The 23343-nt window shown below is 38.3% G+C and overlaps 1 protein-coding gene across 1 annotated transcript in view; it reads right to left on the minus strand.

Annotated features, from left to right (window-relative positions):
- Positions 1-23343, minus strand: part of SLC2A13 (solute carrier family 2 member 13) — a 348011-nt gene that overhangs the window by 184649 nt on the left and 140019 nt on the right. The window contains exon 4 of the mRNA XM_045776522.2: positions 10027-10135. Coding sequence (XP_045632478.1) covers positions 10027-10135 — 109 coding nt within the window. The remainder of the gene's footprint in view (positions 1-10026; positions 10136-23343) is intronic.

Genomic DNA, 23343 nt, shown 5'->3' on the forward strand with positions numbered 1-23343 from the left:
GTGGCTGGACGTAGGGCAGTGCATAGTGGACAAAGTCAGTACACGAGGGGATCAAGACTTTGAGCTCTGCTGAAAGCTGTAGGAACCACTAATGATTTTAAGTCAAGAAGTGAAATGATTTGACTCTATGTCAGAAAGGTCACAGGCAGAGATAAGGGTAGACTGAGGGAGGTGAGACTTAACGCAGAAAAGTCCTCTGAGTCTCTTCCTACAGTGTTGCCCAGCCCCCAGCCTCACAGACTTGGGCCACAGTAGGTCCACCTTGATTTTTCCCTCTTAGGAATTAAGAATTGAGACAACTCCAGTCAATTAATTGTGGGTGCTCGAACTCAGAGGTACGTTTAAGGTTATGTGGCAGAGTGTGGCCAGGTATGAACAACAACAAAAAACCAGAGGAAGATCTCAAAGAGAAAGAAGGAAGAGGGTGCATATAGCCAGAGAGAGGCAAGGACAAGATACGATGTGGATACAGAGGCTGAGCAAGTGAGTCTCTAATTTCTGGTTTCAGCCCCTTGCTAGGCCCAGCTCTATTTCCTGCCTTCAGTCCCGATGCCCTTACTACAAAGCCCTTTATTTTCCTTCAGCAAGATTTAAGTGGGATTCTGTCACTTGCAAATACAATGAACCCTGTCTGAAGCAGGGCCTGAACTCAAACACATAATGAAGATAAAGAGAGGGGCACCTGGGTGGCTCAGCTGGTTAAGTGTCTACCTTCAGCTCAGGTCATGATCACAGAGTTCCTGGATCGAGCCCCATGTCAGGCTCAGTGGGGAGCTTGTTTCTCCCTCTGCCCCTCCCCCTGGATTGTGCTCTCTCCCTCCCTCCCTCTCTATTAAATAAATAAATAAATAAATAAATAAATAAATAAATAAATAAATAAACTCTTTAAAAAAAAAGAAAAAGACAATAGAAAAGATATAAAAGATATTAAGGAAGTAAAATGGAGGAAGTTGCAATGGTTGAATTTGGAAGGGTTGGTTTCCATATATAGTCTTGGGCACCCACTGGTCATACTCTTCATTGCAATGGGGATGATAAGAGAGGCAGGACTGGGAAGTGGTAGGCATTCATCTTGTACATGAAGGGAAATGACGGGCATTCATCTTGTACATGAAGAGACTGGTGAGAGTAGGATATCCAAGTAAAAACGTCCAGCAGTTGGATACAATTGTGTATCTCAGAGCAGTTCCAATCTGGAAATGTAGATGAGGTCATCTCTCACACAGATGGTCATCAAAACCATGAGAGTGGATAAAATCTCCAGGAGAGCTGTAAGCCAAGGTCTAGGGAGGACTGACATTAAGGGGCAAAAGGAGTACGCAAAGTCAGGAAGGAGAGTCGAGATGAAATGTTGTGATGTGTAAAGAAAGGAAAAATTTTTAAAAGAACCATGGCCACGTGACGAGAGCCTGGACACCTGCCTTGCTGACAGGATGACAAACGTGAGTGGGGAAAGAAGAATCGAGTCGGCTAACATCATCTGACCACCTTGTATATGGCAGGCATTTTGCTGCCTCATTTCTTCTTCAAAGCAACTTTTCAAGACAGGTAACAGCATATCCTTTTAAAGATGAAGGGAAAAGACCAAAGTTCCCTGAGGATGGGCTAAGTCATATTGTGTTATCTCTAGTCCCTGGCAGAGTGCCCCCCACTGATTTGCTTAAAAAACGAATAAAGTGAACATTTCTACAATTTTAAAATAGTCTACATGGAATTAACCAGATTGGTTATTCTCAAATTCACGTGTGATTTGGGGGACGAGGTTTTGCTTTATGGACACAGCAAGCCTATTTCCCAGGGCACAGCCCCAGATTTCACGTTGCTGTTTCAACTCATTCACAGCATCTCTATTTCTTCTATTTACCTTTCAGCAAAACATGAGTCAGAGAAAGGGGAGGCAAGGAACTCATGTTTTTACATTACCAAAGATGTCCTGGGGAACCCAGAACCTTAGTTGTTGATACTTTAGCAAACCATGGAGATTAATCTCCATTAATTGCCACAGAACCTTAAATTCACATCTGATTCAGAAAGGATGCAAAAGGATATGACAATCTTTTGATGTAAACCACAAGTCATGCCACATGGGGTATACTTAGCCACAGATTCTCCCACCTCTGAAGGAGGCATTATTAGCTCTGATCATTCAAAGGTCATCGAGGTCTTTTCTCCCTGACTTAAGATAAAAAGAACATATATAATACTGAAGTGGACAACACTCCGACCACATCTATGAATTAGAAGAAAAACACTATTATGATTCCTTTCTATATTCTGAAAATAGAGAAATGTATGAAAGAAGGATATTATAACAATTTTCTATCTACAGAGGATTTCTCAAATCCTGGATTAATGGGTGAGGGCCAAAGAGGATGCGTTAACTGTGGAATGTCCCTGCTTTCCACAGATTCCCTGGAATTCACAAAATGCAACACACACAATGAGCAGAAACGAAGCTAGCATGGACTCCGTTCCTCCCATGGGTCTGAACCATATACACTATTCTCGTCTAACCACTGTAAGAACTGCAGGAGGCATTTTCCTGGTTTCCAGATCACTGAGACTCAGAAGTTAAAGCAGCATGGGGAGTTTACACAGCAAGTGTGCTAGGTTTGGATTCAAATTCAGATCTAACATCAAATGTTGTGTTAATATTTGGTATACCACCTTTCTGGCCAGAAAACAACTCCATATAAAGAAATTTTAATAATATAACAAAAAGTCATTTATATATATGCTCTCTTCATGTTCCAGGTAAAACTAATCTATTTTCTGTGTTCCTACAACATATTAATTTGGCTTTTATGCTGCATTGTAAGTATTCATGTCTAACTGCTCAGTAGAATACAGACTTCTCAATGACAAGAATTACAGTTTCCAAATATTTGAAGCTCTATCAACAATATAGTAAATGTTGGTTGAAGGAATAAAGGAATACTTTAGCAGACGTAGTTTTAAGATTTCCTGTGACAGGACAAAAATACTTGTGAATTATACTAAAAATACCTCCAAAACATAATATTCAAGGAGATATACTCTCATCACTTCTTACGAAACTCTCATTTTATTACTTACATTTTGTATGGTTAGTGACCTTTTTTCACTAAACATTACTTTGCTATAACCATGGAAAGATACCAAGAAAGTCCATAACCATACTCCATAAACCTATTTTTACACATATTTGAAGACAGAGAAAGATTTTAAACAGATGCTCCTCATGTCCTGCCCTTTAGGCTCTTGGCCCCTCTCTGAATTCCCCTGTTGTTATCATGGAAACTCACCGTACAATCCTAAAGTTTCTAGTTAAACTCCCTGTGTCTCTCTACTTCAGTCCCAGGAGCTCTGGCCCCAGGAGAGATTGCTCAGGGAACCCCAGAATGACTGCAGGCATGATGCTTATACTGAGGGACTGGGGATGGTGAAGAAATACTCTTGGAATAGTTCTGAAGCACATTCTATACTATTCCTCAGCAGGACTGAGCTCTAACTGCTGACTGAGATCAGCTGCTTAACCAGCACAGCCTTCACAGCATCTCTGACCCTACCACACTTTCCCTGCTCTCTTATTCATGCTTCTTGGTTTCATCCCCCCAAATCCCCTGCATCCAATTCTTTGTCTTGGGGCCTGTTTTGGGGAACTCAAACAAAGATAGGTGTGCAACATATACACAGGGAAATGGAAAGCAATGAGGAACACTAGAAAGCCATTCTGTTTAGAGCGTCACCTGATGAGAATGCTTTGCTGTATACGGTAAGATAGTGATCTGTCACCAAAAATGGCCTTAGACTCCAGAGGTCGAAGTTGCATCCTTTCCCTTGTATAGGATTTCAGAGCCCAGTGAAGTTCACTGGGCATGAGCCTACCCTTACAACATTATGGAAGCCATAGAAAGTTCTCTCACATCAGGTTGTAGGTTTGCTACACAATCTTGGGGCAAAGAAGTACTGTCAACTATAACCAAGATTGTCCTTCTAAAAAAAAATATATACTGTGCAAATAAATACGTGGTCTTAATATATAAGAAGCTAAGCATCCAGGACAATGACTGGCATGTGGTAAGCATTAATCAATCTTCCAAAAGTTATGTCAACAAAATACATTTTTCTTTTTAGACTAAAACTGATCTCCTGCAGTCTGATAACTTTTCATCCAAGAAAGTTTTGAAGGATTTCAAACACAAATGTTTTAGCTTCCACTTTACTTAAAACTCCATTTTTTTTCTCATTCAAATGTACATTATAGTTCACTTTCATCTACTTCACTTGATAGGTAATTAGAATGAAGGCGAGTAACTGGCACGCCTAAACTCCCACCATGGAGACAGATTTTAAAACCAATTCTCTCTTGATTCCTGGGTCAATATGTTTCCCAACACATTAAACTCATCTTTCGAAGGAGTGAACCATGAACCTTAACTATATTCTCATCGACTCAATCCCTTTCATCCAATGAACACAAATGACTACAAATACACACATCCTGAAACTCCAACGAGGTAAGCATACTATCATTCAACAACTTTTCTGGATTATGTGTGGAGTCCTACTGAGGAGGCAGAGGGAGGAGAAGGCTCACATTAGGGAACAGATGCTTTGGTTCATTCATCCTGCCTGCTGAAGATCGCAGAGAGCAAACCCTCACCTCTGGTTCAGATTTACAGCAGGAGAATGCATCAATCCTTATTGTTTTCTTCTTATTTCTTGTCACTTTTATTTTTCTCTACATTTACCACCATCTGGCCATGTCTGCTTGTTGTGCCATGTTTCCTGACTGCATGAAAACTTTTTTATCCTAGGAGAACTTCTTGAGGCTAAAATATGAGAATGGAACACATTTGGAAATACTGCCCTTATGAAATTAATTAAATACGATTAACAAACATCAACGACTCATCCAACCATCAGGCTGGCTTGTCCAGGAACTCTAGATCAGGGTATGAAACAAAGGCCTTAACTGGGTACCAACAGATTACAGAATCTGATGAGCTTTATGATTCTTGAGATGGATGCCACTTACTAGCACACAATCATTTCACTTTTTTTTTTTTTTAATCCTTGGATGGTATTGAGTTCCACTAACTCAGATTTCTTACCTTACATCACCCCCAAACAAGCTTTAAACAGTCAACTCTGGGCATTTCAGGTGTTCTACAACTAGAGCAGTTCATGTGATAAGGAGTCATAAACCGGGATTCCATCGTCAGTGCTAAAACTTATTAAACGACAAGAGACAAGTCACTACACTTGTTAAGTCTTAGCTTCCTTAGCTAGAGAATAAACAGAAGAACTGCCATGCCTATTTGACAGGATTTTAACAAAGATCAAGAAAGATAATGTCTATAAAAATACTTTATAGTGTTACATACATAAAGCAGTAAAAAGGTTTGTTATCATGACCGTAATGCATAATTACACCACTAGAGGGGCTAACGGTTTTGTCCCTTTTTTTTTTTTTTTTCTTTTCTGTTAATATTTAAGTGAGTTAATACATGTTACAGTAGTATCCGGTATTTAATGTTCAGTAACATTATTGAGGTCATTAACATTATTATTATAAGGACATATTTTCCAAAGGTCTTTATTATCTCTTGTAAATAGGACAGAAGAAGGGATCACCTGGAGATTAAGGTAATGCAGTTACGGAAGTAAGAGTGACTGCCTGTCCAATATAAATGCCTATCTCCCACCCCTACTTTAAGTTAATAGAAAAGGGAAGAGTAGGAAGAGATACATCTGGGAACCCTAATCTAAGAGAGGAACAGCTTAAAAGTAGACGACTGGCACAGAGTACCCTAAAGAAATTTGTTCGAATCCTCACAATCCTTTTTACCTGAAGCTGATTCAGAAGCTTAAATTTCTGAATTTCCTTCTCCTCTTTACTACTGATCTTCTGTGTAACCTTAAAGTGAGCCATTTAACCACTTAGTCTTCTCTGGTAAAAATCTGATTAACTTCCATCTGTCCAAGATGGACTGATACATGTTCACCAGAATGTATCAAGATACAGCTTATTATAAGTTCCTCAAAAGAAGAAAGATGCTATCAGACCTCCACAGAAACACGTGTTTATCTTGTTTTTCTTACTTCCTCTCCCTTTCTCCCTCCCGCTCACATATAAACACATCTTGGCTGTGGTAATGATAATGTGGGAAGGGTTCCAGGATTAGTAGTCATCAGATACAATTTGTTAGATGGAAAATGGAAAGTTTTTGACTTTATGAGTAGAGTTTAGAATAGATCACAATGAGAATTTCTTAAGAGAGTGTCCATCACTTCATCATCAATCTCATCTATCACCCCTCTCCTCTTTAATCACACGTGGAAATATTTTATTGGTCCGTGACATACAGTCCCATAGTATCAACACTTTTATATCAGGAAAGCTAGTACTCCATTTGCTCTGTTCTCTCTCTCCTGTGAAAAGAGAATAAACTATTCAGCATGTCTGAAATTATAAAGTGATTAAAGTCATTAGAAAATTGCTTCTTCTAAGAGTTAAATGTGGTGTCTAAAGTATGTTATACTTTCACAATCTTAGAAGTCCTCTGGTTAGGAGCTTAGGATATAAATCTAAGTTATCATACAAACAAAAATACTTAGACATACACACACATGCAATATTTTTCTCATGGTAGAGGATGTGAAAATTAAATATTCCAAGAAGAAAATCTATTTCCTTGACTAAGATAGGATACTAAATAGGTCAAGGACACAGAAACAAAAATCCTATGAGGGAAAAGAAAGAAACCTAAACATGGTAAGATCATCTAATGCAATTGTAAGGATGATTTATCTTTCAATATTTTTCCATATGATCTTTCTATGAACTTTTCTTGGTAAGAAATAGAATTCAAAATACCTCATATTTCATGCTCACACAAACTTTGGGGTGAAAGATGGGTTTTGCAAAAAGATTTCAACTTCTACAGATTATTAGGTTTCGGCTGTGAATACAGAAGAGCACTGCCTACTTTATTTCCCACTTAGCCAGGTAGAAGCTGGAAAGAAAGAGTAAGAGTAAAGAAATACACACAATGGAATAACCATAAAAACAGAACTCCAAATTAACAAAATGACATTTTTAAAATAAGAAAAAAATGCAATTTATATCTACCAAAAACAACAAAAAATAAACTATTAGACTCTAATTATTTTAAATTAGAAAATGTATGATAATATTTACTGAATCTTAAGAATGGAAAAAAATAAATGCGCACACACCAATGGTACAGACTAGAGCGAGTAGAAGAAAATACATCATATATGAGCCCCAGATCAGTCATCTCCATCCAGATGATGACAGCAGTGCAGGCTATTATAATGAAAGACTTGTACTAAATTTCATGGGCTTAAAATATGAATGTTTGAAATTGGGTATTATGAATAACCAACAGTTATTTGTCAGAGGTATTGAATCACTTAAGCGTCTAACCCTCTAACCTTCAGACATTAAGGTGTCACATTAATTTCCTTAGGGAGCTGCCCAGCTGTTTTGCATCATGTAGAAGCAATCTAAATCTAGCCATCATTTACCTTGTTTTATTCTTCCTGCTTTCCAGGTTAATACTCAACTGCAAGCAAAAGCTGTAGGACAACACTACCTATATTATGTACAGTTTGTGTTAATAAGCAAAGCACATATTAACTACCATAAATCTTAGGAATATCCAAATTCTTATGCCCATACCCCTTGATCTCACTGTGAGAAGACTATTTGGACAAATGAACGCCTTATTAAAATTTGGAAACCTTCATCAGCACAGCTTACATGAGATACCTATAAATGGACTATGACAGTGATTTCCACTAGGACACACTGGCCCTATGCACTACCCATCAATGGCAGTTGGTTCTGTTTGTGATGTTCTATAGGAATGCAAAAAGTACAAGAAAAATTCATTTTGTCAAATTTAAATGCCTAGAAAAGGGCAGAACAAACAAAAAAAGATTTCCAGAAACGGAGAAATTATTTTAAATTAGGTTGATAAAACAGATATTCACATAGGGTATTACTGCATTGCATTATTTGAAAACATGGTGTTAGCCTTCTTACAATTCTGTTCCATCACCACACTTAGGATGGTGGACACAGAACAGTCATGGTATCCACATCCAGAAACCAAACAAACATGCTACGTACTCCACTGACAGGCCTTTATAGAGCTGATGAAGGTGATGAAAAATGAAAGTACTTATTAGAGGGAAGGAGGAGAGGACCAAATATTAAAAATGTAATCCAGGAAGTTAAAGTCGATGATTAAAAATCAAATTCACAAGGGTGCCTGGGTGGCTCAGTGGGTTAAGCGTCTGACTCTTGATTTCAGCTCACGTCATGACCTCAGGCTTGTGAGATCAAGACCTGCATTGGGCTCCACGCTCAGCGAGGAGTCTGTTGGAGACTCTGTCTCTCCCTCTGCCCTTCCACTGGCTCACACATGCACGCTCACAAGCTCTCTCTCTGTCTCAAGTAAATAAATAAATCTTTAAAGTGGAGTTTCTTAACAAATCCTGATTTAGGGGGCGCCTGGGTAGCGCAGTCATTAAGCGTCTGCCTTCGGCTCAGGGCGTGATCCCGGGGTTCCGGTATCGAGTCCCACATCGGGCTCCTCTGCTGGGAGCCTGCTTCTTCCTCTCCCACTCCCCTTGCTTGGTTCCCTCTCTCGCTGGCTGTCTCTCTCTGTCACATAAATTAAAAAAAACAAAACAAAAACAAATCCTGATTTAATCTAATGGATCACTGGGCACTAATCACTATTTCTTTTTTTTTTTTTTTTAAAGATTTTATTTATTTATGTGACAGAGAGACAGCCAGCGAGAGAGGGAACAGAGCAGACGAGTGAGAGAGGAAGAAGCAGGCTCCCAGCAGAGGAGCCCGATGTGGGACTCGATCCCAGAACGCCGGGATCACGCCCTGAGCGGAAGGCAGACGCTTGAACGACTGCGCTACCCAGGCGCCCCTAATCACTATTTCTAATAATTATTTTAACTGATTCACACTTCTCAAATGATCACTAAGTTATCAGAGCCCAAATAACTTCAAAGGAAAATATCAAGAGTCCTAGACACAAATGCTTTACCAAGTAAAATTGAATTTTACATAATTTATATTTTTTGATGAATAATTTTAACCAATAGATAGCAGGAAGAAACTTCTAAGATTTAGCAGACTTTCACCCAACAACTCATGACTATCAGCAAAACTCACAACTTTTCTCTAACAACCCACATTCTATTACCTAGGATCTTAAAAGTCTATTCTGTGGAGCACTGGAATAATCCTACATAGCCCTTATCACAATCTGAAATTCTACATTAAACTGTGAATTTATTTAATGCGTTTCTCCCACCAGCCTATATACGCTGTGAGGCCAAGAAGCATGTCTACTTTATTCACTTCTGTGGGTCTTGTTTATAAAATAGGCCATCAAAAATGGGTTTAATGTTGAATGAATGAAACACAGTACAACCCCTACTATCCATCCTTCTCACCCCCAACCCCCATACAACTTTGGAAATTAGTCTGACAACTAGAAAGCAGGAAACTTTTGTGTCTTCCCCACTGCGCTGTTCCCACTCTATTTCTGGCCCACTGTATTCTGGTGGTAATAAACACCTGCTATTAATGTTCTTATCGCATTGCATTGTAAGTGACTGCCCCACACACTGGTTATCTGTGTGCCCATTTATCTCTGACAATGCCAGGTGATTCCCTTGTTTCAACTTTCTGACCAGCATCAAGAAATAGCTTATGAAAATGATACATTCATTAGCTCAGAATATAAGGAAGTACTGGACGGCATACAAAAAAAATTTTATGAAATCAAGTAAAGCCAATAAAGTATAACAAAATAAATCATCTCCTCCTAAGTCACACATTGGTAGGATTAAAAATTGTAAAGTATCTTCCAAAAGGAGGATCCTACGCAATTAATATAACAAATCACCAAAACTCCTATTCTTTTTTGCCATGTAAAATAATTCCTTCACAATCTTTTCAGTAAAAAGCCAGAAAGAAATACATACATGATGGTGTTAATGCCTGAGAGCTGTTGGAACATTTGTAGACCACAACCCACAATTAAAGCTCGGCGAGTTGGGGGATAACTCAGCATTCTGCAGATCACAGGTCCAGCTTTTTTAAAAAAAGAAAGAAAAAGAAGGACACATCTATTATTTTCAGCTCCCATAGTAATTATTCCCATTAGGATCAATTTCCCCAAATCTCTGTGAAATCAACATGACAGGGCATTGTAAAACGGAACACATAAACGTTTACAGAAATCTGGGCACAATCTATTTTCTAAAGCAGATTAGTATACATTAGAGTTCAAACTGTAAAAGCAACGAGAAACAATTCAAGTTAAAGCAATTTACGGGTACTGGAAGACCTACACAAGTGGAACCGTCAGAAATTATTCTTCCTTATATCCCTACAAACTGCATTAACTACTCTTCTTTTCCCACTTCCTTGGCAATTAATTATTATTCAAAATCCACTCAATGTGGGACTACCTACAAAGTCACTGGCAAATTGCTTTAATCGACCAAAAGAATGGCATTCATTAAAAACAATTAAACAAGGAACAGAATTCATTCCAATTTATTTGACTTAGGTAACAAAATTCACTCCAATCTATTCAATTAAAGTTAAGGAATTTGGGCATGATCTAGGACTTGGTTATGGTTTATATTATTCATAGATGTTATCCAAAAAGATAACAAAAGAAGTCTATTTTATATAGGGGTGTATACACATACATATACACAGACACACGTACACACAACGCACATATACATATTGTTATTTCTAGATTTTGAATAGTTCCCTAAGTGGCATTCAATGATCATTTCAAAATATAAATGGGCTTTCAAAATGGCACAGATGCCTTGGTCTCTATATCAGAACTCTAGATCAATTCTGGACAGCTGTAGGTATGAACCACTGAGGCCTTAAGTAAAGTGCCCCTTAGGTTCTCAGAAGTGCTTCAATTACACCTTTACCTTAGTTTTAAGAGGCATTCTATGCAGTGTCCTTGATGGGGCCAGAGGTGACTCCCCTGGACCTATGGCATTCCTGCTGTTAGAAGAGATGGCCTGGGATCACTGGGATGTTAACTGCTTAATTAGAGGCATTCTTCCTGGAGGCTAAGTTTCATTAGTGAACCCTAAACCAAGTCAAGTTTAAAATCCAAGGACATTTTACCATTTCAGGAACCTTTTAGAAATCTAATATTCTAGTTCACAAAAATGGAATAAAATATGCTATTGTCTCGGCAATAAAAGTTAACATCGAGCCAGGGTGTTAATTAGAACTGAAAATTATAGGAATGAGAATATACATCTCTACATGGGTATGATTAAAATCATATGAAGACTTGATTTACTGCAAATGATTCTGTTCTGAATTGGTAAAGACAGGGACACGGATAGAGAAGCATTTATGGTCATTTAAAGCTTAATGCAGTGACAACCCATTTAGAAAGCAGGGAGAGAGTACTGTAAATGCCAACTGTTTTAGATTCAAGTAAAGCAGTATTAAAACCCAGTCCATCAGAAATGCTGTGTAAAATAGGCAGCTATCTGTAAGTGAGCCACAACATAAAAAACATACACAGCATCATAAAAAGATCTACTGATTTCCATAAATCAAAAAATCTAAATGAGAACGATTATCATTTACTTTGTGTACCATGGAAAATTTAGAAGAACAATGACAACAAAACAAAAACAAATAAAACACCTTCTTCAAAAAGCTTTTAGTAACCTCCACAGATAAGAAATTGGCCTTCCGCAAAGAATCTATTACAATCTGTGGGCAGCTGCATCTATTTTCATCTGTTCCATGATTTGATGGACAGATTACCTAATAATGATTTTGGAGGGCAGAAAAATAAAGAGAAAATGAAAACAAATTAGGATTAAAGTTTGACTTGCTAAAATACCAAGAGATATACTATTGTATAAACATCACATATATACATCCTGGTTTTTAAAATTCCGAGTTTTTAACCTTCTCTTGGTTTTGATTTCCTATTAAAAACAAACAATAGCAGTTCTGTTATTGGACTGGCTTTTTAAAAATATACAGATAAATTTCGGTCACAGTAGCTGCACATCTGATTATGCATAAATAAAATGAAAGAACATCCTTTCATTAAAATCATAAACTTAGCTTTATTAGGCAGTAAAACTGACTTTAACAAATGCAAACTATCATTAATTTTTATTTCACAGAAGCTATGAAGCAGAAGAAAAATAACAAATATATTAATTGGCTGAATGTTTCTAAGTGAAAATTTAAAATGTCATGCTCTACTTATTACATTTCTTTTGATTTCTGTAATTAAAAACATTTAGTGTATACAAACATTTCACACGTAATTTTTAAAAAGATATTTATGTCTTTGAGACACAAATTCCCACAAAATAAAACATAAAGCCTTTAAACAACCTAAGTAGATAAGAAATATGGGGCTCAAAATATAACATGTACTAAAACAATAGATGCAAGAACCAAAAATGGTTTCATCTTTTCCTTCATTCCAAACACCTCATACTAAATAACTTTCACAATGGTTGTCCAAGTGTGGCGGGTACTCTAGTGGCAGGGATGCAAAGGACAGTCCTACAAGTTCAGCCATTCCTGTTAATAGCTGTCTGTGAGCTAAGCCTAGAGACATTTCTCCGGGTACAATTAAAAATGCACTAGAACACACTTTATATAAAATCCCAGCTCTTGATTTCTATTTCCAGCCAAGATGGAGTAATAGTTACCAGATTTACCTCCAGTATGAAACCAACTATAAAGCCATGAAAAATGTAGGAGACAATAGTTCTCATGACAATGGATAACAGGCAATGAAGGATAAAATGAATCTGAGATTCAGGAAACGAAAGAGGTGAACCCTACAACAACTGTCCAAGTTGCTTCAAAAAAAGTTTCCAGGGGGCAATACAAGGAGGGGAAGCTAGGCACACTCTGGTGGTCTACTTGAATTGAAAAGATAGAGCTCAGGATCCAGGGACACCAAGGTGGCTAGAGCTGAGGCAGAGTGCCAGAGTGGACAGAGAGGACAGAGAGATCTGCAGTCCTTCTTGGGTATTCCACTGAGTGGATATGTGTGAGGAAACTACTCAAGGCAGGAGAAAGAGCCACAGAAGGAGATTAAAGAAATCAATCTGGGACCTGTTTGTACCAACCAGAGGGAAAAACTTGAAAGGATAAGGAGGAATAAACAAAAGGGTCTTACCTCAGTAATGGTATAAATTTTGTCCTAGATTGAACACTGCTTGGGTACCATCTAAAACAGCTTAAAAATCAAGACCCCACTGCTTCCAAGTAATTGAATAGCATCCCAGAAAAAAGTTCAGCAGTAAGATAAAATGTATAATGTCTAACACACAATAAAAAATTATCAGGCATGCAAAAAAGGCAGGAAAATAAGACTTGTGACAATAAAGAGATTAATTTGTCAAGAGGACATAACAAACCTAAATGTCTTGCACCTAATAAGAGCTTCAAAATATATGAAACAAAAATTGATATTACTGCAAGGGGAAATAGAAAAACCCATAATTTTACACAAATGTTCCATCACCTCCTTTTCCATAACTCATAGAATATGTAGGCTGAAAATCAGCAAAGGTAGAGAAGACTTCAACAACACAGTCAACAAGCTTGACCTGACATTTAAATATCACTCTACTGACCAAGAGCAGAATACAGAATTCTTTTTAACAGTAAATGAAGGGTAAATATCTTGTAATATTTACCAAGTTAGATTATATTCTCAGCTCTAAAACCAGTCTCAATTATTTTAGAAAGATTTAAGTCATACAAAGAATGTTCTCCGACCATCATGAAATTAATATAGAATTCAACAACTGGAAGATAACTGAAAAATTCCCTCCAATTTGGAAACTAAATACCACATTTCCATGGGTCAAAGAAATAATGGGAAATTAGAAAGTATTTGAACTGAAAGAGTATGAAAACACAGCATATGAAAATTTGTGGAAAGGAGCTAAAACGAAACAGAGGAAAATTTATAGCAATGATCTTGGATTCCACTTTACAAAACCAGAAAAAGAGGGACAAATGAAACCCAAAATAAACAAGATAAAAAGAATAAAAAGCAGAATGGAAATCCATGACATAGATAAAAAAGACAGTTGAGGGGAAAAAAAAATCAATGAAACCAAAAGCCAGTTCTTTGAAAATATCAATAAACTTTGAGCCACACTGTGGTAGGCTGGGTAACAGCCCCTCAATAGATACGCATATGTACTAATCCTTAAAACTTGTTAATATTACCTTAGATGGCATAAAAGGACTTCGCAGATATAATTAAATTAAGGATTCTGACATGGAAAGATTATCCTGGATTATTTTGGATTTGGCCCTAAATGCAATCACATATATTCCTATGAGGAAGGCAAAGGGAGATTCAGGAGAGAATAGAAGGCAACATGACTACGAATGCAAAGACTGGACCAACGTAGCCATATGCCAAGAAATACCAGCTCCCACCAGAGCTGGGAAAAGCAAAAAGCTTATTGTCCCCTGAGAGCCTCTGGAGGGAGCATGGCTCTGCCAACACCTTGGTTTCAACCCAGTGAAACGAATTTCAAATGTGTGGCCACCAGACTGTGAGAATAAATTTCTACTGTTTTTTTAAGCTACCGAGTTTGTAGGATTTTTTACAGCAGCCATAGCAAATTAATACACAGTTCGATCAGGAAAAAAAAAAAAAAAGTTACCAATATCACGAGTAAGAGAAGTGAAATTGATATAGATTCTACAGACATTTTAAAAAATAAAAAAGGAGTATTATGAACAACTTTATGGCATTAAATTCAACATTTTAGATACAATACGCAATCCCCTAAAAGACAGAATCTTTCAAAGCTAACTCAACAAATAGCCTGAACATACTATAACCTATTAAAAATACGAAGTTTGTAATTAAAAATTTTCTCCCAAGTCTCAACGGTTTGACAGAAAGCAGAGTGGCAGTTGCCTGTAGAGGGAAGAGTTATGGAGTGGCACAACACAAAGTTTTTGAGGGGTACAGATATATATGTTCACTATCTTGACTGGGGTGAAAGCTTCACAGCGTACACAACTGTCAACAAACATACCAAATTATAACCCTTAACTATGTACCATTTATTGTATGTAAACTGTACCTCACCAGAGCTACTAACACACACACACACACACACACACACACACACACACACACACACATATCTTCGCAAATAAAGAAACTCTAGGTGTCAATAGGGCTGACATGGTGAAATAGTTGGTAAGGAAAAAATTCCAATATTTGAAGACCATAACCTTCACTTAAGTGAAGGGCACAAAGGAGTTACTAGTTAGAAGCAACGATTCTATCTGATTACACTGGGCTGATAAGGTCAGCAGCAAGATGACCATGTGAGGACCGGCAAGCATGCAGGACCCTTGGAGTCTCTACGAGGCTTTCCTTGCGTTCATTCTCCCCTTTCTTTCTGTTTTACTTATTTATGGATTTTACCATGTACCAAAGAAAACATAAGGAAGAAGCCGTAGAACATATTATGACTAATGAATTACAAGAGGTAAACTGTAGGCGGCTTCCTCACTGTTGACAGTCTTCACAGACCAAATTCTTTGTTATAAGAAAAGATGTTCTGCGGAGAAAAGCAGGTCCCTCACTGGGAGCAGGATAATCACTGCTCAGCTTCAAATATTACCCTCGCTGCTCCCCAGTTTGGGGCCTACGACTGGGCTACAATCAAGCTGAGCAAGGACCCAATAGCACAGTCCTCCGTCCTGTCCTCACGCGCTGGAGGACGCAGTTCTCATGCCCCACGGGCCTTCAGGAAGGAGAGGTGTGTCAGCCACAGTGACACCAATAGATCAATGAGGATTTCAAGGCATCTGCTCAAATCTCAATGGATTTTCTAATATTTCAATAGCTCTTCATGCCTTAGGAACCGATTTTCACCATCAAAGGAGTCCTAAGTAGGTAAGTGCATTTGGTGTTAATGAGTAAAGGAAACACAGAGGGATCAGATGACTTTCCCAAGGTCACAAACTAACAAGCATGTAGAACTGGGACTCGAGCTACCTTCTCGTTCATGCCATAAAGGACAAGACATTGTATATGCAGAATTCAGTGGATTTTTCTCGGCATAAAAAAATAACTGTGAACAGCATCACAAAACACAAAACATGCACTTTCAAACTACAATTATAGACACACTGTGCTCATTACACTAATCCCTCAGACTCCTCTTTCTCTCTCTTTTAGGGCCTCACTTGCCACTGTCCCCAGCCTTAATTCCAGAGTTATTGGTTTCAGAACATTCATTTCACTCTACTCAGAAATTTCACCATACCCATCTCCAGGGAGTTGAGCAGCATTTACAAATACTTAGGAAAACGGACCACACTGGTTTCATGACAATTTCAGTGTGTTGGAGGAGCAGGCCCTTCGTGCTCCTGGGGGGAGCCCTTCGTGCATTTCCAGTTGGCTCCAAATTATAGTCTCACAACGCCCATTTCAAGCAGTCTTCTTCCTTGGACTTCTGTTCCCTCCTGCCTCTCTGACCAAGTACTCTCTAGCCTATGTATTATGCCTGAAGCCCCTACTGGGAGCCTGCACTGTGCTAGGAACAAACCCCAGGAGGCCCTGCCCGGGAGGAGCTCCTGATATTGGGCTGGGGAGGGAGTCATGCACAGAAGTAAGCTACTGCACAGTAGCTTCAGTGCTCTAACAGGTACACGTAAACTACGAGATTCTGGCCTCGGGAAGGACCCAGAAAAGGCATGCCAGCTCAGGTACATATAAAACAGAAGTCACCATTCCTCACTTCAAACTTGCTCTTCACCCTGCGTTACCTAATTTTTTGCAGTTAATTAGGATCAAAAACATGGCACTTGGCTATTCACTTCCTCTTCCTCCTTTCCATACCCAGCGAGTTGCTGAGTTGTAATGAAAATTAATGTATGTATGCCTGTCTTCTTTCCACAAAACATCAGAAACTTTTATTTTTGCATCTGCACCCTATGTGGCTCCCCAGCTCTCTGCTGTCCCTCTGGACTCTCAGCCAACTTGTGAGTGAGACTGCACACAGACCAGGGATGAAATTCCAGCTCCAGCCCTTGACCCCTGGGAGTTTTTCAGCAGGGTATTCAACCCCATTAAGCCTCTAAGTGAGTATACTAGTAGCCCTTGCCATTATGAGGATCAGAGATAACAAACTTCCCGGCATACAGTAGGTGTGATGGCTCATTTGATGTGTCAGCTTGACTGGGTCACAGGGTGACCAGATATTTAGTAAACATTATTTCTGGGTGTGTCTATAAGGGTGTTTCTGAATAAGATGAACATCTGAATCAGCAGACTGAGTAAAGCAGACTGCCCTCCCCAGAGTAGGAGGGCATCATCCCATCCACTGAGGGTCTGAACAGAACAAAAAGAGGACAAAGAGTTTGTTCTCTCAGCCCACCTATTTGACTTGGGACATTGGTCTTCTCCTGCCCCCAGGCTGGGTCTTCCATCATCACTCCCCTGGGCGTGCAGCGTGCAGATGGCAGATTATGCTCTCTTCTCAGCCCCCATAACCATGTGAGCCCATTCCTCATAATAAATTGATCTTCCTCCCTCTCTCTCTCTCTCTCTCTCTCTCTCTCTCTCTCTCACACACACACACACACACACACACACACACACACACACACACACACACACACGGCTCTCCTACTGGCTGCTCTGTGGAGACCCCTAGCGCTAATACATCCTGTATTCAGTGACAAAGCCTCGTATATGGTCTCCACCCGGTCAATCCAGGCTCTCCACATTGCTGCCATCCTATCTGCTAAAGCATGCCACCAATCACTTCCTTCCCTTACCTGTTCAAAACCTTCGGAACAAACCCACCAGGGCCTGTCTGATGAAGGGCACACACCTGCCCCAGCCTATCTTTCTAGACTTATCTCACGATACTTCTCCTCTAATATGCTATGCTTCAACAATTTTTGGGTAATCTGATTTACACAAAAAAGCTTCATATTGTTACGTCTCTGTCTCTTACAATGTTCCTGCTCTATGAGGTCACCCCTGTTCCCAAAAGAGGATGTTCTGTCATCTGAATCATGCTGTCAGTTTTATACCTCCCTTATGCTCTCACTGCTGGCTAATTTGTTTTGCAGGTGAGGCAGCTGATGTCTCTTCCATACTGAATTACGTGGGGTGTATGGCTCAGGTTCCATCTCTGCTTTATCATTTCCTTCCCATTGTACTTAGCCTAGGGTCATGCAAACAGAAGAAATTCAATAAATATTTGTTTAATGAATATGAGGGAAAAGGAGGGAGGTGGAGGAGGGAGAAAGGAACACCAGAGCAAATAATGGTTACTGAGAAGTCAAGAATAAAGCAATCTGAATACACGGCAAGTTGCTAAACAATGTTGTGATTAATTATAAACGACCACGAAGATCCTGAACGTATCTATGCTGTTTTCCTCTTCAGTATGCGGCAGATGATGTTTGTGATTACAAGCTGGTGCTTGGCACATGCTCTGTTTGGAAGGATGGACTGCTGCTACTGATAAATTCTACCCCATGTGGGTCAATCATTCCTTCACAGTCTGGCATTTATGCCAATACATTCTGAAATCCTTCTAAGGCAACCAATTTGCCAAGATGTTGTGTTGTGCCGGTTGTCTACAGATGCGTGCTCCTGAGCTGGTCAAGGTACATTAAGGCCTGTATGCAATGACTGTGTTAATCCGGTCATTATTATTCCAGGTTGCTAAAGCAAAGACTTTTTTCTACTTATAAGGAGAGATGCTGAGAGGGCTCTGTGCTACTAAAATGCTGTTTGTTTTTTTCAAAAACCTTGCTTTGTTATTATCTTAATTCCAAAATATTTCTTTTATTAAAGTTATCTACATAAATAATGGCAATCCTAAATCTAGCCCAGCAATCCTCAAACAAAACCTTTGAACTTTCTGACAGCTATGGGAGTGTGGTGTGATGCCGAGGGAAAACAAAAACAAAAACAGGAAACATGACTACTTTAGACAATCTTTCTTGAGCAAAGGGAGGTATCCTTTTTTAAAGTAAATGGACAGTCTTCTTGAACAACTATAGTCTTAAAATTAATACTGTCTTTGGACAAAGCAATTTTTAAGTGAAAGAATATATAACTCAACCTAATGGTCTTCTGCAGTATTTTCATAACAAGTTGTCATTTAAGTGTTATAAAAAGTCTCTCACCTACCCAGTTTTTCAGTAGATACCACACAGTAAGATATAGACTTGCATCTGTGAATGGCTATTACAACCACATGCAATGCTGAACAGTGCAGAGACCAAGAGTCTCCAAATTAGGGAATCAAATCAGCTAGATCTGAATCTAGCTCAACTATGTAGAAGCTGTGTGAACTTGGGAAGGTTCCTTACCCTCTCTGGACCTCGCATGCCTCATAGGTGACAACAGGTACTTCATAGGTATATTGTGATGATTAAAGGTGGTAATGCAAGTGAAATATTGCAACACAACTCAAATAATGAAGCTATGATTTCATCCATCAGCTTTCTAGTAGAATTTCTCTGTGGATGAATAGAATTAGAAAGTTTTAAATGGAAAACTGTCAATAAATCACATGGGCTTTCCTTCTAGCTAAACAAATAAGAGTATTTACTTTTAAGATTCCACAAAATAATTCAAAGAGCTCCATTAACATAAAAAATAAATGATTCTATACTTATAATTTCTATTTCTTTTATAATTAATATTCCTACACAGATTACTAATAAACCACTCAGTAATACCTATGCCACAGGCACCTGTAATAAATGGCAGTTCTATCAAATTCAATGATGTATGCTATATCAAACTATTCATACAACCACAGAGAAATCGGAATTAACCCATCCTCTGCCTTCATTTTATTATTTATTTATTTATTTGGTTGGTCGGTTGGTTGGTTTATTTATCGGAGAGAGAGAGAGAGAGCAAGCACGCACAAGCAGGGGGAGCAGCAGAGGGGGAGGGAGAAGCAGGCTCCCTGCTGAGCCAGGAGCCCAATGTGGGGCTCGATCCCAGGACCCAGGGATCAGGACCTGAGCCCAAGGTAGACACTTAACCGACAGAGCCACCCAGGTGTCTTCCTACCTTCATTTTAGATCATATGTAGACTCCTAAGAATTTAAATATTCTTATACCTATCAGATTAGAACATTTTAAGATATATGAAGTATAATTTTTTTGGTTTAAAAACACTGTGTATTCATATGGATATTTAAATTTTACATGACTATTTGAATAACATTCTATTAGCATGTTCCTTTATTAGATTCAGGCATTCAATAAATAAGTACCATGGAGAATGAAGATGAAAATCTAACCTGGATTCATACATTTTCTACTGTTCTTTCTTTTTATGTTTGGTTTTATACATGACCGTTACCATGAATAAAAATACCAAAAAGATAAGAATCAGGCCGAATTAAATGGCTCATAATTTTATGGTAGGGCAGAATATTTAAAAATCATGATTGTCCTGCCACATTTCGGAAGCATGACTGCTACAAACATATGTGGTACCTTGAAATATAATATCTTAAAGAAAAAAGGCTGTTTTCTCTCAGCATGATTTTCAGAAAATCATAATTACTCCCAAAATAGCCAAGAACTAGATATAAAAGTGAACCAAATATATGAGGCTATAAATATATTCACTAATTCTAAAGTAGTTCTGCCCCCACACTCCTCTCTTTGCCTACTCTCCAATTACATCTTCACCACCACCAACAACAACAAAAAAAGAGGGGGAAAACCTTGGTCTCCTACATGTTAGAAAATATCAATGTTTGTCATTAATTATAGAATAAGAAATAAAGATGTTCTACAGAAAGAACTTAGTACTAAGTTCTCCAAAATAGGGTAGGAAATAGATGGAGCATTGAGTTCGTGGAAATGAAGAGTTGATTCAAAATATGGATTCTCCAGCAATTTCACCTTTCACTTACCAAGGTTTAACTCCAAAAATAAATAACACTTATGGCAGAATGTAAATGCTAATGAAAAAGGAATAGGGCAATAACTGCATCTTCCATTTGTTCAGGTACACTAGGACATGTGAGATTTAAAATGTCATACTAAGTCATGAATACAACAGACAAAGCTTGCAAAGGAGCTCCGTAAGTGTTCGTTTGCTAAATCCACAAGAGTTGCTGCACACAACCCTGGAGGCCTCAGGGTGGATGACGGATTCGAGAATCTATTTTGCTCACAGCAGCAAACCAAAAGTATCCCATATCAGCACATATATAAAATCTCTTAGGGCTGCTCAATACACTGGCTTTCTTGCTAATTAAGGTCTTTCCACCAAAGTTTTGCATGGCTGCTGAGCTTGCTTTGAGTTAAAAAAAAAAAAAAAAAAACACCAACAACACACCAGTTACTTCTGTAGACCCTGGTAGAAAGGTGATCTACATTAATAAGTATGAATAAAAACATGGGTTTCAACAGAAAAAAAAAAAACAACTTCACTAGAGAGGTCATTCAGTCTTCTTAACTTATAAAATTCAGAAGAAAATATGCACCAATCACCAATAACATGTAAAACACAAATGACAAAATATATTCACTGTACTTCCCAAATCAAACATAACTTAAGTGACAGGAAGACTAGTTAACTGGCATGAACACAGCATCATATATTCCAGAAAAATGTGCCAGGAACAATACAGTACCACAATAAACCCTTTATTTTCTTTTCTCCAAAATACTTTATGGCCTAAAGTGGTTAACTGAACACCCCATCCTTATGAGATCAATAACTAAAATAAATACTAAAATGGAAATTTATATGCATTAACAGCTGGTACATTAGTTTTAATTTTTAAAAAAGCCATTGGATTCCTATAAGGAATTGATCATTTTTATTGAAGATAAAGTTTAAGCTTTTCTTTTAAAGGCTCATCTTGTTACTTGTAGCAAAATGAAAAGAACAAAGTGAAGTAACTTGCAAAAGTGGGAAAGATTGATAAATCTGCATTAAGTTCAAATAACTTTCAAAAACTACTTATAAATCTGGCTTAAAGTAATCTTCTAACTTCCCAAAAATAAAAATATGACTACAAAATAAATGTTCACAAATATCTACTCACATATTCAGTGACACATAAGTGCGGGGCTCAGCTTTATAAAAGACGTACTTTAGGTTTACTCATGCATTATAAAGATCGGTTCAGAAATGTCAGTGACCTTTTTATGGCAAAGTGCAACTTTCAGAGTTCTTGGCCTATGAGGGTAATTTCCTTCAAGATCACAATTTTAATTTAAGACAAACCTAATATACAGCACTATACCTGAAACACAATTCAGCACTCAATAAAATCCAATAAAATACTATTACATCAAAAGGAAAGCAAAGGAAGAGTAAATCTCTCAATATTTAGGAGTAATTAATATTATTTTATTAACTTTGTGCACATAGCATAATCCTGAGCCCCCAGACTTAAAAAAAAAAACTTGGACAGGAGAAATCTGCTAGTATAACACAATGCCTGTGGGAAACTGGGCTTGCTTGTACATTATGAGGGTGATAACATCTTCCGTTTTCTCTTATGCATATGCACATACGCATGTCTATCTATAAAAATATATGGGTACATATGTGCATGTATACACACACACATACACACACACAGAAAGCGAGGTTTTGTAGTTACAATGATCACCATTACAGAACCTCTTTTATCACTTGCAGACCTTCACTTCCTGATCCCCCTTTTTGACCTCTTCCCCATGCCTACTTGAAGAAAATGAGGTATCACTGAAGATATAAAAACATTTATTGTGAATTGCTGCAACAACTCTGTTCCTACTTCCATGTTTCTATGTAATGCACAGGCACAGGCCTACAAGTCCAAAAGTTCTGAGAAACTATGGCAGAATTTCAAGAGAGAACAATTGGCAGAGGAAATGGAGAATGAGTTCCACATGCCTCACTCTAGAAATTGTATGGCAGGAACCCGAAAAATACTGGTATTCAATTAGCACATGCAGCAGACCGATATTTGCATTTGGTGCCTGCAAGCCTGGAACAGCACTCCAACTAATCATCGTCTAAGTGATTTCACTCAATCCATGTTCACAACCAGAGACAGAGAGCTTTTAATGCTCCCCGTGCGTGTGATCCTACTGCCTATAACCACTGGGCAAGGAGAATTCGAAAGACAGTTCTCCAGATGCCTTAGCTTTTAGATGTCTGTGGGTATCTAACCTTATTTCCTGGGCATCTTTGTTTTTAATTTGTGATTGTTTTTCATTAGGC

Source organism: Ursus americanus, chromosome 25 (assembly GCF_024610735.1).
Source record: "Ursus americanus isolate L20-20 chromosome 25, mUrsAme1.1.p, whole genome shotgun sequence".
NCBI classification, from domain to species: domain Eukaryota; kingdom Metazoa; phylum Chordata; class Mammalia; order Carnivora; family Ursidae; genus Ursus; species Ursus americanus.